The following is a 14655-nucleotide window of genomic DNA, read 5'->3' on the forward strand; positions in this document are numbered from 1 at the left end:
TGAAACAATATATAGATCAATCAAGATATTGAAATGTGTACATATAATGGCTAAGAAGATTTACAGTGTGAAGTAGAAAAAAAAAAGTTCATGATTATGGCATTACAAAACACAATTGTCCTTACTATTCAAATTACCCGAAATGCAAGGTAACAAGGCAAGCACATAAATACCGTATGTGTGTGTGAATATTAATGAATTTAGTAAACAATGCTATCCGTTAAAAAATGGCACTTCATAAAACCCAAGTCCACATCTACACAAATTACACATACGCTTATTGCATGTTTTCTATTGGCACAAGATACAATATAAGAGCTTGCAATCTAGCGATCACACAAATAAATACATTTTGCTTACAAGATGTATACTTAAGAATTAAGAGTGTAGTGAGCTGCATCTATGTGATAAATTACGTCTTCATTCGCTGACAGTATGTTTCCTCTATATACACGCGCAAATTGGAATGTTTTGTTTTACCACAACAGTTGTACATGTATTCGATGCACATGCAATAGATTTTGATCAATCCCTGGGGCATAGCAGAGATGAAGGAAGTTGAAGGAAAGACAGAGAAAGTTCCAGAGCTGATCCTACAACAGCACAGGATGATCCTAGACTTATTGACCCACCATCAGAAATGTGACACTTTCTTCTTCAGCCCACAGCAGCCAGAACATGAAGTGCTCAAGGTAAAACAGTCAAGAGTAGAGATAAATTGTAAATGAATTTTAAATGAATTTGTCTACACTTGGCTGTGTTCAACTTTCCATACAAAATGACGCCAGGGCATGGCATTGTTCGGATTCACATTTCTCTGGTATTTAAGACAAATTGACCTCAAATAACATCAGTGTGCACACTTACAAAGCATATTTAAACATTTGCTTGTTATGAACCCAAACCTGTCTTGTCACAAAGACAAAGCCAATATGAGCCAAAAGGACTTTAACCCCAGACATCAATGGAGTTACGTCTATGCACATCTAGTCAAGGTACAACATTTTTTTTCCCTAATTGTCATTCCACACATCTGGAGGACATTTTGGTATTTGATGTACAAAGAGTATGGATTACATTTGATGAGCCAACACTAACAATCCAAACACGATTAATGAAACTTCCATTTAGAGAAAAGTACATTGCAACTTTTGACATTACCTACCTACAGAGTGCATTATACATTGTAGTTAATGAATCAATACTGACTTTCATGCAAGCCTGGTCGGAATTGTAAGCATTACTTCAACATCAGCATCTTACAGTTTGGAAGCTCTGTAACATGTAGTACTTGTATCTTAAAGCTGCAGTACTTTCATATTTCATTTTTTTTTAATATGTCAAAGGATCAAACAGCTTTTGTGATAAAGAAATGCAATAGTCTAATGGGAAATAATATTTTTCTTATTTTTTTCTTCTCCACAGCAGCATAGCAAATAAAACAACAGTCAACACCCTTGTGTCATGATTTGAAAATCATAGAATTTAAATTATTTCTTTTTGCATAATGGCAAAATATAAGAGCTGCTTTTCATCAAGTATGACTAACTGACTTACACAACGATTATTATTATTATAATTTTTTGTGTCTAGGGTAACGTTTCACGGCACAATGAACTACTGTAAAAGTGGATATTTTCGCGTGACTAATTTTTTGCGCTTGGCCAGGTAAGAAGAGTTTCGCGTGTTTTTAATTCCGTGGAATCAGACATCAACTACTGGAACATATGGCACGCAAAAATATCCGTGTACTTTTATTTTTGCGCTAGCTTCTGGTTGCGCGAAATGCGCGAAAATTTCAGCACCGCGAAAATTTTCACTTTTACTGTACCTCTTATAAATTGGCATTCACTTTTGTCATGATTGGGATATGAATCAAGAAAAAATCCACATGATATATAGGGAAAAACACGCACAAAAAGCATACCCATCTGCTTTCTAGCCTAGAAGGGGAACTAGCATAACTTTAGTTCAGTCATACAACAAATGGCAATGAGGTTACTACCAAAGTAAAAACAAATCATTGGCATATATAAACTATATATATTGGCATATATATAGTTTCTATATCTGGTTATAAACACAATTTTTTGTTTCATTTGAGGCTGGCAATTGGATAATAGCTGCAAACAAGAAAAAGTGCAGAGGGTTTACTAAGACTGTCATCACCTTGGCAACCACACATCTTCCACCTGTGAGCTCCTGTTGGGAATGATGGCATCCTCTGGTTCCAGGATCTCATCACTGGGGGAGGGGAAGACTCTGGTGACAACCTGTGAACCTTCAAACACCACTTGGGTGGGCATTGGAGGTGGGGCAGACTTGGATGGAGAGAGGGGAGGTTTCCTGGCTTGGCTTGGGGTTTTTACCACCTGAGAGAATCCGTTGCTCGCTCTCTGGGGTGTGGGGTGCGTTTTGTGGAAAGTACAGGTACCAGTCCTGACTGGACTGTAGGGAGAACGTCCACCAAGGTTAGCGTGTGGTTCCCGTCGGGGACTAAAGTCTGGTCTGACAAATGATGAGCCACGGTTTGTACTCATGTGTGAGCAATATCCTGACTCGATGCCTGTGGAGCTGTTCTCTGAGATGACCCCATTCAGGGGTTCGAGTTCATGCGACTCGCCACTCTGTAGAGTCGAGGAGTGAAACGACATGCTGACCTCCGACTCCTCCCCAGTGTGGTGACAGGAGCTGGAGTATCTGAAGTGTGTCCTGAAGCAGCAGCAACAGCTACAGCAGCAGCAACAACACACACGCTCCAAGCAGTGGCACAGGCAAGAAGGCACAGGCAGCTGACCAACGTTTCCCTCCGGGCCAATGACGCGACACATGGACTGGAAAAAGAGGGTGGAGTAGAGCCAGCTGATGGTCATGATGAGCATCAAGAAGGTGCCCATCTGGGTGTAGGAGAGGATACTAGCTGGCATCATCAGTGCTCCTGCTACAAAGGTGGTTAGTGCTGCCATGGTGATTGCTGACCCCATGTGGGCCAGTGAGTAGACCACCCGGGACTCACGGTCTGGTTCTGGCGCAAGACGGTATGCCACTCCGTAGTGAACTGTGAAGTCTATTGAAAGCCCAACAGAGACAGAGAGGATGACCGATTCTAGGATGTTGAGTTGCCAGCCAAGAAGGACAAGAGCACCGATAGTGACACAGATGGTACCCGATATGGACAGGATGGCAAAGAGACTGATGACAAAGTTACGTGTGGTCAAGAACATGACTACCATAGCAATGATGATGGATAGACCAAGTGATAGAGGGGTGCCTCGAGCAAGGTTGTCCTGAAGGTTGTAGAAGTCAAGGTAGCTGATGAACCAGCCCTCCCCTAACGTCTGGGGTGCTGTCTTCAGAACAGGCTTCAGCCAGCTCTCAAGTTTGGTCCAGAACTGCTTCATTTCTTCATAGGAGTGGGAGAAAGCGTACGAACTGTCAAATTCAATGATGACAGCTTTAACGGCACTATTGTTGCCACCAAACCTTGGCCCCGGTTTCCACTTGTCAAAATACGATGGAGAGTACTGATATAATTCTGCTACTGCTTGTGTTAGGCACTGATTGAATGTTCCTCTTGAGTATGGAAAGCGAGATCCTCTGCAGCATGGAGTATTACTCAACCCTGTGTTCACATCGCTACAACTTCTGCTTTCCATCCATCCCTTGAATGTCTCTATAAAGCAATTTTCAATTCTCAAACTTGGTGTTTGGGAGAAAAAAGTTTGGTTCCTCAACAACTGGCAGAACCTCAGAAGCCAGCGTTGTGATTTGGGCGATGCCATATCAAAGTCTGGATTCAAGACCAATTCTCCAACGTCATTTGGATCCAGAGGGTTTCCACTATCAACAGCTTCTACTCCCCACACAACAGTGATTGGTAAGTGGGCGTAGAGGGAGCCATGGTTCACCTTCTCAAACCAAAATAGGTCTTTGTATACAAAGTCATAGCGTTCAAATGGATGCATGGATCTGAAGAGTTGAAATTCTGGAAGCGTTGGTAGCTGAAGGCGGGGATCCAAGAAAATAAGGCAGAACCCACCAAGCATTACAATACCTAGCAACAGTAGCCATAGCAACCGTGGTTTGATAACAATACATGGAAGGATCTTTTGGAAAAATATGCGTGACCAATCACTGATCCATTCCGTGCATCTGTTCCAGATATCTGCTAAATGGCTGCAGAAGCCTTTCTGGGATTTATATTTCTTGTCATGCTTCTGAGAACTGCAGTCCTTTAAATCTTTAAAGTATTTGTCCTCTATGATGACCGCTGCTGGCAGCCATGTTATTGTCAGCACAAAGTTTAACAAGATGGCGGTTCCGGCAAAGAGTCCGAAGCACTTAATGGCCGTGATGTTGCTGATGGTGTTGGCATAGAATGCCGAGGCCGTGGTCAGACTGGTGACAAACATGGACATAGCAGCGTGCCGGAGTGTCTCCATGACGATAATGACGCGGGGAGCATTGGGGCGATCCTGTCTCGATTGCTTCCAGATATCGCAGAAGACAAATGCATCGTCTGCTCCAATTCCCACAAGCAGGATGACGCTGGTGAGGTTCATGAAAGGGAAGAAGGGGATTCTAAAAACAGCCATGTAGACAAAATAGGCAGAGATGAGAGACATCGCCATACTGAGCACAGTCATGATGGTGACGAACAGCGAGCCGATGTACATCCACATCAAGAGGACCACAAACACTACTCCAAGGCAGGGATAGATAGCATCCGTTGTCAGGTACTCGCTGAATAAATCTTGCTTAATCCCAAAGTACAATCCTGAAATTTTTGTCGTTTCATCGCGAATGTCACCTGCCTTGAATTCATCATCGTAAATAGCTCTGATGTCATTGCCTGCATAGATAGGGAGGACTGTGAGGGCATAGGTGACACGTTCATTGTTTGGGCTCTCCACACACATGAAGTCGACGTCCACAAGGTAGTGGAGTATGTGGTATACCGCGTCAAATTTCGTACAGCGCTTGGGCACATTGGCACAGCTGCTACTGAGGGACAGGCCAGGGTTTGAGCAGTCGTGCCTCAGCTCTCGAGTCCGGTAGAAGTGTGAACAATCCCTCAACAAGTGCAGGGTTGCCTCTACGTCTTTCCTGGTGATGTTCAGACAGCTGCTTCTGTTGTTGAGGAGGGCCACATAATTGGGCAGCGACCAGCTGGGACAGCAGGCATGGGTCACATTGCTGGTGTAGCACGCTCTCAGGAACTGAATATGAGATCGGACCGTCTGCTGCTCCAAACGACACATGGAGTGCAGGGCCTCGGTGGACAGGAGGTTGTTGTCGTGGGTTGAAGCAAAAACCATGCGGGCATAGATTTTATCTGGAAAGACAATTGGAATAAAGAACATCACTTGTATCATGCAATCTAAATCAAAATCCTGTTTGATACACAAAATCACTCTGTAGGTAGAGAGCAAAATTGTTGATGCTGCCACAAAATTCAATATGAATCACAACTATTACGAACTATTGAAATGCCCTAATAATGACTTCATATCAACATCATACAGTAATGACTGAATTATAAATCAATAAAATCTTATGTTATCAGTGTATGAATGTTTAAATGTGCATTGTATACTGTAGTTCTCGGAGTGATAACTTTGCATAATCTAAAGAATAGAGAGAGAGAGAGGAAAGAAAATCTGGAATTTTCAGGCTCTCCTATCGTAAATTTTTGTCTGTATGCATCAATTAAGATTATAATTCATAAAAATAAAAAAATTGTTGACAAAAACTAATACCTAACAAAGAGGATTATTGAAGTACTACCTCGATCCCCAATAAAAATAAATACACAGGCAACCTTAACAGCAGTTCAAAGTTGGGCCTACACAGCAGATGCATGTCATCCATAGAGAATGATGTTCTCATTTAATAAATTGAGCTCAGCCCTAAACTGGATTAGACATGCCTCGCAGCTTATCAGGTCAAACAGTTGACTAGCTGCTCAGAACTTGTGATAAACACGGCTTTAATGAGATTATCAATTGCAAGGGTTATCATGAATGTGGATGCCTTTGCCATTGGCATTGGCATATCTTTATTTCTGTGCTCCCCACTCCCACTTTCTGTGCAAACCACAAATTAAGACGATACCCAAAGAGGGAGGAGAGCCACTATCTGTTGTCATGGCAACATGCTTGCTGCCAGGGAATTTGACCCAGTTTCAGGTGATTCTGACCTACATCAACATCACATGGAAAGAATGGCATAGATGTTTTTTTATCATATACAGTATGAAGATAAATATCCATGTTTAGTAGCTATCAAATTCTGCCATATCAGCAATATGAATACAAATCATATGTGTATGATATATAAGTATAACATCTCAATTTACAAAAAACAACTACAGTACCTACAATACAAACAAATGCATGCTCTTCTAGAGAAAATACATGTAACACGGTTACTGATTTTATCCTGGCATATTACAGGTATTAATCATGTAATTAATCATATCAAACAACTGAGGCAGCATAATGTACCAGGGTATTCAGACTTCATAAAATAATTACATGTGAAGGCAGCTAAGACTTATTCTAAAGATGAATTATATTTCCTAGCATACATAGTATACACATCACTGCAATTTTCTTCTAACCCTGACCTTTCAGTGCAAACATAATCATAGGAGACAAAAAATTCTGCAATTTCAAAAAAAAGTCTTCTGGGCTCATGTATCCTTTTATACAGCAATAGATTGTGTAAAGGAACCCGCCAATATGACCATCGAGGTACCCAATGAACCTGTAATAATCCTGCCTTAAAGTTGCACACAATACAAAACAAATGTGCCATTTTCTTTTTGTTTTTGTCTTGGCCAATATGAATCATTTCATTTTGGAAATTAAACAAAAAAGATGGGATGCTTCAAGAAGACAACAAAATGAATCGTCCATTGCCAGAAAATTCTCATCTTCTGGCAAATAAACCAAAAATGACTGCATTCAGACAGACAGAAAAATGTTTGCTACAGGAGTTGATAACAATAAAATTCATACATTTCCTGTTAAATAAAATAAAATATGACCAATGATTTCATCTTCACTTCAGTACTGTTTGCAAAGTACCTGTTCTTATTCAGGAAGGAATCTTTTGAGAATGTTCTTGCTTATCAGCTCTTTTAAATACAGAATATAAGGCTAAACCATCTTCTAATTCCAGTCCTTTAAGTCATCAATGTGTAAGATTATATCTCATCAATAATCTAAACAAATGCCTCCCATGTGACTGAATTTTGCCGTAACCCAAAGTGAAAAGAGTTTGTGTGCATATGTGGGTGAAGAGTGACATATGATGGAATAATGACCTCGATTTGAAGATGTGCCAAGCAAGAGGTGGCCAATCTTGCCTCCAAATTTAAAGACATATCCAGGAGCGACAAAAAGTTGAGAAGTCTCATCTCTCAGTAAGCCTATGAGTGAATTTATTCAAATTGAACATGTAAAAGAGTGCCAACCAGTCAACATAGCAACCATTAATATACACTACGGGATGACATCAGCTCAATTTGCTCTAAGCATGGCACACAATTCTAGATCCCTCTATATTTCTTCCATTTTTTTTCCCTCTATTGCATGCCTAGTCACTGTACTAATGGGAAAATAGTGACTGCACTCAAATGTGTGATTAAAAATCAAATGCTAATTTGCTCATCATTCCCTTGTTCGAATATAGGCAAATGTTTAAATCAATCTGCTGAAAAAACACTATGTAAAAAAAAAAGTCCATACGATGTTAATTTCCTTTGGTGTGCATGTAAACATTTTTTGGTACCCCACATGACGACAGATGAGTTTGGAGAAATTACTTCAGCACTTCTTTCAGTTTTTTGAGATACATACTTTTGACTTTTCCAACTTTCAAGACAAAGGAAGATTGTTTGAATGTGCTCTCATTCCACAAGTCCATGAGAAGAGGACTAAACTATCCAGAACACAGAGAGGGAAAGACAAACATGGTGCAGGGGGGAAAGGTGATGAAAAAGTAGAATACAAGAAAAGAAAATACGAGAGAGATGTTGAGGGGGGGAAAAAGGAGATAGCAGATGCTGAAGGAAAAGAAAAAAACAAACAAAAAGAAGAAAAGTGGTAGACTGTATTTGGTAATGAGGAGGAGACCTCACAAGTGTAATGGATCCATGTCACTCCCTGTGGGAATAGAACTTGAGCCCTTTCTGTATTCATCTCCTTTGGCAACTTACTTTGGGTGAGAAGTTGTGTTGGTAAATATGCCAGAGAAAATTGGCCGCAAATATCGGGTGCAGAGGCTCACAGGAGAAGACTTGTGATGGAACCTGCCCTTCCCAGAGAGCAATAGCACTCACGTTCCCAGATAATCAGAATTTCAATTTCATTGTGCCCACTACAGCAAGACATCGGACACCAGTTGCCCAGTCCGTGGTGTAGACTCTTGTGACACTCTATCAGCATTTTACACTTTTGCCCTGAATACGCCTTTAAGTTTACTATGTTCCTTCTTATCTGGGGGGGGGGGGGGGGGGGGTGCTCTCTCTCCTGCTCTCAATAAAGTCTTATAAGTTTGATGGGGGCAGGAGATGTCTCTCCATGGCAACCAAAGGTAGTAGAATTAGACACCCCCCACACACCTCCACTCCCACTAGGAGAGCCCACAGCACCAGAAGGCAAGCTTGAGATGGACCAAACAACCAGGGGTGAATCGATTCAAAGCCCTCCGCTGAGAATGAGGCCTCCCCGCCCGTCTGTCTCTAGTCTGCTTGCTATGCAGCCACCAAATATCCAGCAATAGCTTTGCTTCTAGCAATACAGTAATTTATTTCTTATTTGTGTCCGTCACCTTCTGTATTTCTTACTCATTATTATCATTATAGAATGTTACCTCTCATACATTTTTACTGACATTAGTATCAGGAAAATGTAATTTAGTCTGTGAACACATCACCAGGCCACAACTGTGTGTTAGAATGCAAGATTCCTACCACTGCACAATGCATGCTACGAAAATGCTAATCCAACTTTTGGGAAGGTAATAGCCCATCTTATATTCATCAGTGTTTGTACACAGTACATCATAATATCCACGATAAGGCATGTGATACATTTGGAATTTATGTGTGGGTGAGTGAGGACTAGGCCAGAGTACAATTAGGTAGCATGTTGCCATGACAACAAAACTTACCAGGAGGTCCACAGAGTGGTCCAAGAGTTGCTGTGGATGCTGGTCTGATGCTTTCATCATATCGTGGCACTTCTTGCTCTTCATCCTCATCCTCATCGTCCACCTCGGAAGAAGACGTGTTCTGTTCATTGGTGTGAGATATGATAGGTGAGGCCGTCTGGGATACTATTGGTTGTTGACTGCCAACCCAAAGGGCGCCCCCATCTTCCCGTACCGGGTGGGTGGAAAGGGGAAGACCTGCTCCCGTTGCATTCATCATGTTACTCCAAGATATTGACCTTTGGCTGATAGTAGTACCTCGAGGTTCAAAGCCCTGTAGAGATTAAGCAAACAAACACCTTGCTAGCAATGTTTCTCTAACTTACAACAAGTGCAGTTTTTGGGAGAATCTTATTTGAACATGATAATCAAATTTGCATCTTGTTTCCTGAGTGGAGTTTGGGCAATGAGATCAGCAAATTTTATTTCATTGACTTTTCAGGACAAAATCTCTTTCTACCCACTTTATACGTCTGTCAAAGTAAGATTTTAACCTGTTGAGGACGGATTGATTTAGCTATAACATGCATTTTCCATAAACACCTGCCCGAGTATTCTCAGGACTCGTCTTCAACAGATTAAAAAAGACATCGATGTTGCTCTAATAAACCTTTTTTTTAAAATGTTTCAAAATGAGATGAATTTCATACCTTGACCATCCTACATCAATGAAAGTGGCATGGCATTACAAATCGACATCATTATCATCAACATCATCCATTACAATATATAAAATGAACAATTGCTGTTTAAGTTTGAACTTTGGTGAATATGCTCCTGCTGGGCACCAAAACACAAGCAAGAAACTAATGCCATATACCACCATTACCTTGTGGCTTAGAAGTGATCATTTTGAGCAAAGCTTTCTGGCCAAATGAAATGCCAGGAGAAAATCATCTTCACAGAATTTGCCACAATACTAGGGGAATTAAGAATGAGATGACGACTGAGGGGGCTGGGTTAGACAAGATCAAAACAACATCCTATGAAGCCCACGAGTTACCCATCTACTGTTATGGATTGCGAAAGAAGGCCAGCGAGTCAGAATCTCCTGACCTGTTTGTGCTAACTAAAGAAAAAAAAAATGTAATTGACTCTTCTTCTTATGTGCGTGGGTGGAGTCAGAGTTGGGATGTTTTTCCATTTCGTACAACAGGCGAGGCATCAGGGTACTTCACTTCTTGGACAATACATTTACTTCGTTTCCCGTTGCTGTATCCTCTTACAGGAGTCTGATCACACCAAATGATGTAAGTGTTGGCAGAACTAGACAGAAATGGGGGGGGGGGGGGGGCAGGAGAGGGAGGGAGGGATGTCCACAGCTCCTGAGTTGATGGCTGTATACTTCACAGAAATGGCTGGAACGTGGGGATGTCATTTTTCTTGATGAGCTGTGGGTTGATGTTTTTGTTTTTAATTATTTCACTTGAGTGTCCACATTTGCCCTGAATATTGAATAAGCTGACACACATAAAGAATCAGTCTTGGTGTAAACAAGCACCTGCTGCAGCATCATCAAGCTCAGGAGTTCACAAACAAAAAGCTACATGTGAAAAACAGACCAAGGAGATGTTTCATAAACAACAGTTTCCCTGAATGTGCTATGAGCTGCTCCCTCCCTGAGATATGAGCATCCTACCTCAAAACACGAGATGACAGTAAGTGCAGACTTCTCCTACTAACTAGCATGATAACGAGGACAGGATAAAAACAGATATTCCATATATTTGCCGTGAAAGCAAATATAAGTGTGGAAACAAAGCACGTTCCGCACATGGACAGGTAACTAGGAAAACAACCTTGGTTCAGAGAAACTGTCTCAGATGTCCTTTCATTAGACAGGTAGGAGGGCGTTCCCATGGCAACCTAGATCTTACTGTTAGCTGTTAGCCATCCAAGGCAAACATTTCACATTTCCAGTTCTTGAATCACCAGTAAGGGACATTTCTGATGACAAACAGGTATAGTCTGATACGATGGACGGGACTCAAGATGTGATGATTGTATTGATACTGTGTTGTCGAGTGGCAGGCACTGCCAATTTTATGTATGAGATGACTGATGTGTGGTATCCAAGGTTTCCTCATAGATATCTCACTGATATCCGCTGGCCAGAAAACTGACCAGTGCTGGCCGGGAATAAAAGCTAACAAAATATCAGCGCCAGATAAGAACACACAAATATCCTCTGACCTTTACATATTTCCACCAGAGCTAGTGCATGTGTGTGAGTCTGTGTGTCTGCAGGCCCTATCTGCTCGCTGTGAGATGGAAATTACTAGTCCGAAATCTGCTCCATAAGAAATTTTGTAAATTTAAAAAAAAAAGAAAAAAGAAAAAAAAGAAATGCAGAATTATTTCTCACAAGCTCACAAAGTCTGTCAAAAAGCTTGTCAAACTGACTTCACTTTCTACCATTCACTAGGCAGAGCTAGTAAGTCATGTTACTGATATGAAATGGGCATAACTTTTTGTAATGCTTGACGTATTCACCGTTTCTCATTATAAGGAACAAAACAATAGAAAGATATCATTGTGCTAGATACATGCTTCAGACTCGTATCATATCACAAAAAATATAAAATACAAGAACATTTCCTAAATATATTTCATGAATTGGATGGGTATGAGATGACCGATCTTCTTAGATTTATAAGACATCACAACTGAGAAAATTGTATAGGTTCATATATGAACTTACTATATTCTCTACACAGTGGACTCCGTTAAAACAAAGTCCTCGGCAGTTTTCTTTCATTAATATGAAATCTCGTTATAACCAAACAAACAAACAATAAAAAAACATAGAGCGGGTAATGTTGTGGCCTGAATCTTTATTTTGTTGTAACCAGAATTTCATAATAACTGTGTTCGTTATAAAAGGAGTGCACTGCAGTGTTGTTTAAAGGATTTCTGATTTGTGGTAAATGTTTGTAATACAAATGACAATTTTAAATGGAACTAACACTGAAAGGTCTGTGGTAGCTTTGTTGCAATGTACCTAAGACCTAAATAAGTCTGGAACTTTAGAGAGGGAGAGAGAGTGATAGAAAAAGAGAGAGAAAAAAATGAATGCAATTAACCAATTTAATCTTTACCTCACATTTTGTGACACATTACTTCTGGAACACATAGCACCCAATTAGCTCCCTCATTTGATCTGGTCCTCTAATTCATCAGGATTGCATCAAAGATTAATGAGTCATTTCCCCCACTTTCCTTCTAACACCACTGGCCATCTCCACTTGGGTGATAGGGAAGCTCAAGAGGTACTTTGGGTCACAACTAATTAGGAGTTTTCATTCTATGAATATAGCAGGATCATCATCACACCATACTAAGACTAGATATCTCATCGCTATATCATGTTCTTTGTTGTTGTTTTTCCTGAGCAACATTGCTTGAGTTATCTGGTGTGCTGTGGGTCTAATCTATACCTTTATCTCTGAATTCATCTCAAATACGAATTTGTTCAAAATGGTAGTCAGTGATAAAAAACCACAAATTAAAAGAAATAAAAGTGAAGTTATATACAGTAACTGGAAAGTAATGCTGAATTTCTCATCACATTGGTAACAAATTAAGGGAATTTGGCAAATAGGAGCAATATCATGGTAATTTGAATTACATTTCAAAGATAGTCTGTCAATTGGTAGAGCAAGCAAAGTACAGCTTCTGCTCTTTCTTTTGGTACGCACCATTTTGATGTCAATTCTCAGCAAAACTAAGCAATACAAAACTGACAAAAGTAGGCAATATCTGTGAACACCAACCATTATAGGCCTTGATGTCAATGTTCCTCTAACACTCATTTATATTTCCATTGTAACACAAACACTCAATGAGGTTGCAAAGCATGCAAAATAGAATGCCTCTTAAAATACCAGTGCATGAATGATAAAAGTCAGTGTGTTGTTGTTGTTTTGCTTGTTTCATAGGAAAAGTGCAAAGCGATATTGTATTCCATGCTGTGTACAATGCTTGTCAACCAGATGAAAAGGACAAAGAGTTGCGCAATGGCCTAAAATGGGAAACATCGACTATTAAGACATGACGTGTGAAAAATGACATAAAATAACAACAAATATATACATCCACAATAGACAGAGGCCATTTGTGTGAGGGAATTCTGTGACATCTGTAGCAAGCTGACCTGCAGATGACCCTAGACGGATCAGTGTACTGGTTCAGATGTCAGAATGCTCTGTCTATCTCTATTTGCATTGACAGCTGTCAAGTTTATATCCGACATTGAAATAGGTTTACCAGTACAAATTAGGAAGCATACAGTTTGATGTGTGGAGGCAATACTTCAAATGACCAGCATATTTTATTTTTTTTTTTTTGCCCAGACTTTTTCTGCCTGTATGTGTGTGTGTCATGTGAATAACAATTTATTCAAGCAGCATATGCAGTTTTTCATTTCATTTCACATGTACATCTGTAGATCATAAATTTTGATTGATTGTTCATTTGTGGTGTTTTTTGTGATATAACTCGGCTACCATCTGTGTTACACAGGAAAAGGAAAACAATGAATTGATGTGAATTCAGCCTGTGTACAAAAGTTCAATATATTTCTTAATGGACAAGATATGTGAGGCGCCAGAAAATTAGAAAAGGAACAAATATAAAAATAATAGGAATTAGAAGCATTCCAAAGTGAGAGTACAATAAGGTGAGAGGTATCATATGAATAGACAATCGTATTCAGCCTACCAGCAGACTTTCCGTATTTCCATTACGCTGAGCAGTTACAATGCAACAGTAACAAAAAAGACAATACAGTTTGCAAGGCCTTTAGAGGGTTTAAAGTGCATAAATGCCATTCAGCTGAAATCAGCAGCCACAGTGTATGAAAATCACCCATTCATCTTCATCAACTGGTTGAATAAAGCAACACTAAACTTATTTAAATTGTAAAGAATGTCCATTAAAATGCCACAATGGTCACTGGAGTCCTTCAATGGACACCTAAATTAAAAATGGCATGGCTGAGAGAGGGCTTTGAGCCGATATGAATTATGGATGTAATTTTCTCCAGAATGGTATTCACAAAGGGAGATAAACTACATGAAAATTCTGTCGCGGGATTAAATTTCACAGCTGGGAGAGGATGCATTGTGGCGAGGAATGATGCTTGAATTACTTCTGCCGCCGTCATCATTGAGGAAAAGGCTAATGGAAATTTTGCAAGACTTTTAATACTAGCTGCTTTAAAAAAAGTTTATTGAATAATGTCAGGCCATTTTCTTCTGTACAATCGTAGGTGGATGAGATGATGGTAATGTTGTGTTCATTTAGATGATTACATTGGATACATAGTGCCAGGACATTATTTTGATAAGCTCACATTAATCTCATTCAGTCATCAGCCTTGAGTAGGTGATGGCAGTCAAAAGATATCTGATTGTAACAATGACAATCAAACATTTC

At 40.0% G+C, this 14655-nt stretch overlaps 1 protein-coding gene across 3 annotated transcripts in view; it reads right to left on the reverse strand.

The window, feature by feature from the left end:
- Positions 1-2063: 2063 nt before the first annotated feature.
- Positions 2064-14655, reverse strand: part of LOC139718061 (protein dispatched homolog 1-like) — a 94289-nt gene continuing 81697 nt past the window's right edge. For all 3 annotated transcript variants that reach the window (XM_071629556.1, XM_071629555.1, XM_071629554.1), the window contains exons 4-5: positions 9181-9493; positions 2064-5335 (exon numbers count right to left, since the gene is read on the reverse strand). In XM_071629556.1, coding sequence (XP_071485657.1) covers positions 2166-5335; positions 9181-9493 — 3483 coding nt within the window. In that variant the 3' untranslated portion in view covers positions 2064-2165. The remainder of the gene's footprint in view (positions 5336-9180; positions 9494-14655) is intronic.

The sequence above is a fragment of the Diadema antillarum genome, unplaced genomic scaffold, assembly GCF_040938485.1.
Source record: "Diadema antillarum isolate AM-2024a unplaced genomic scaffold, OU_Dant_1.0 scf00000087, whole genome shotgun sequence".
Lineage (NCBI taxonomy): Eukaryota > Metazoa > Echinodermata > Echinoidea > Diadematoida > Diadematidae > Diadema > Diadema antillarum.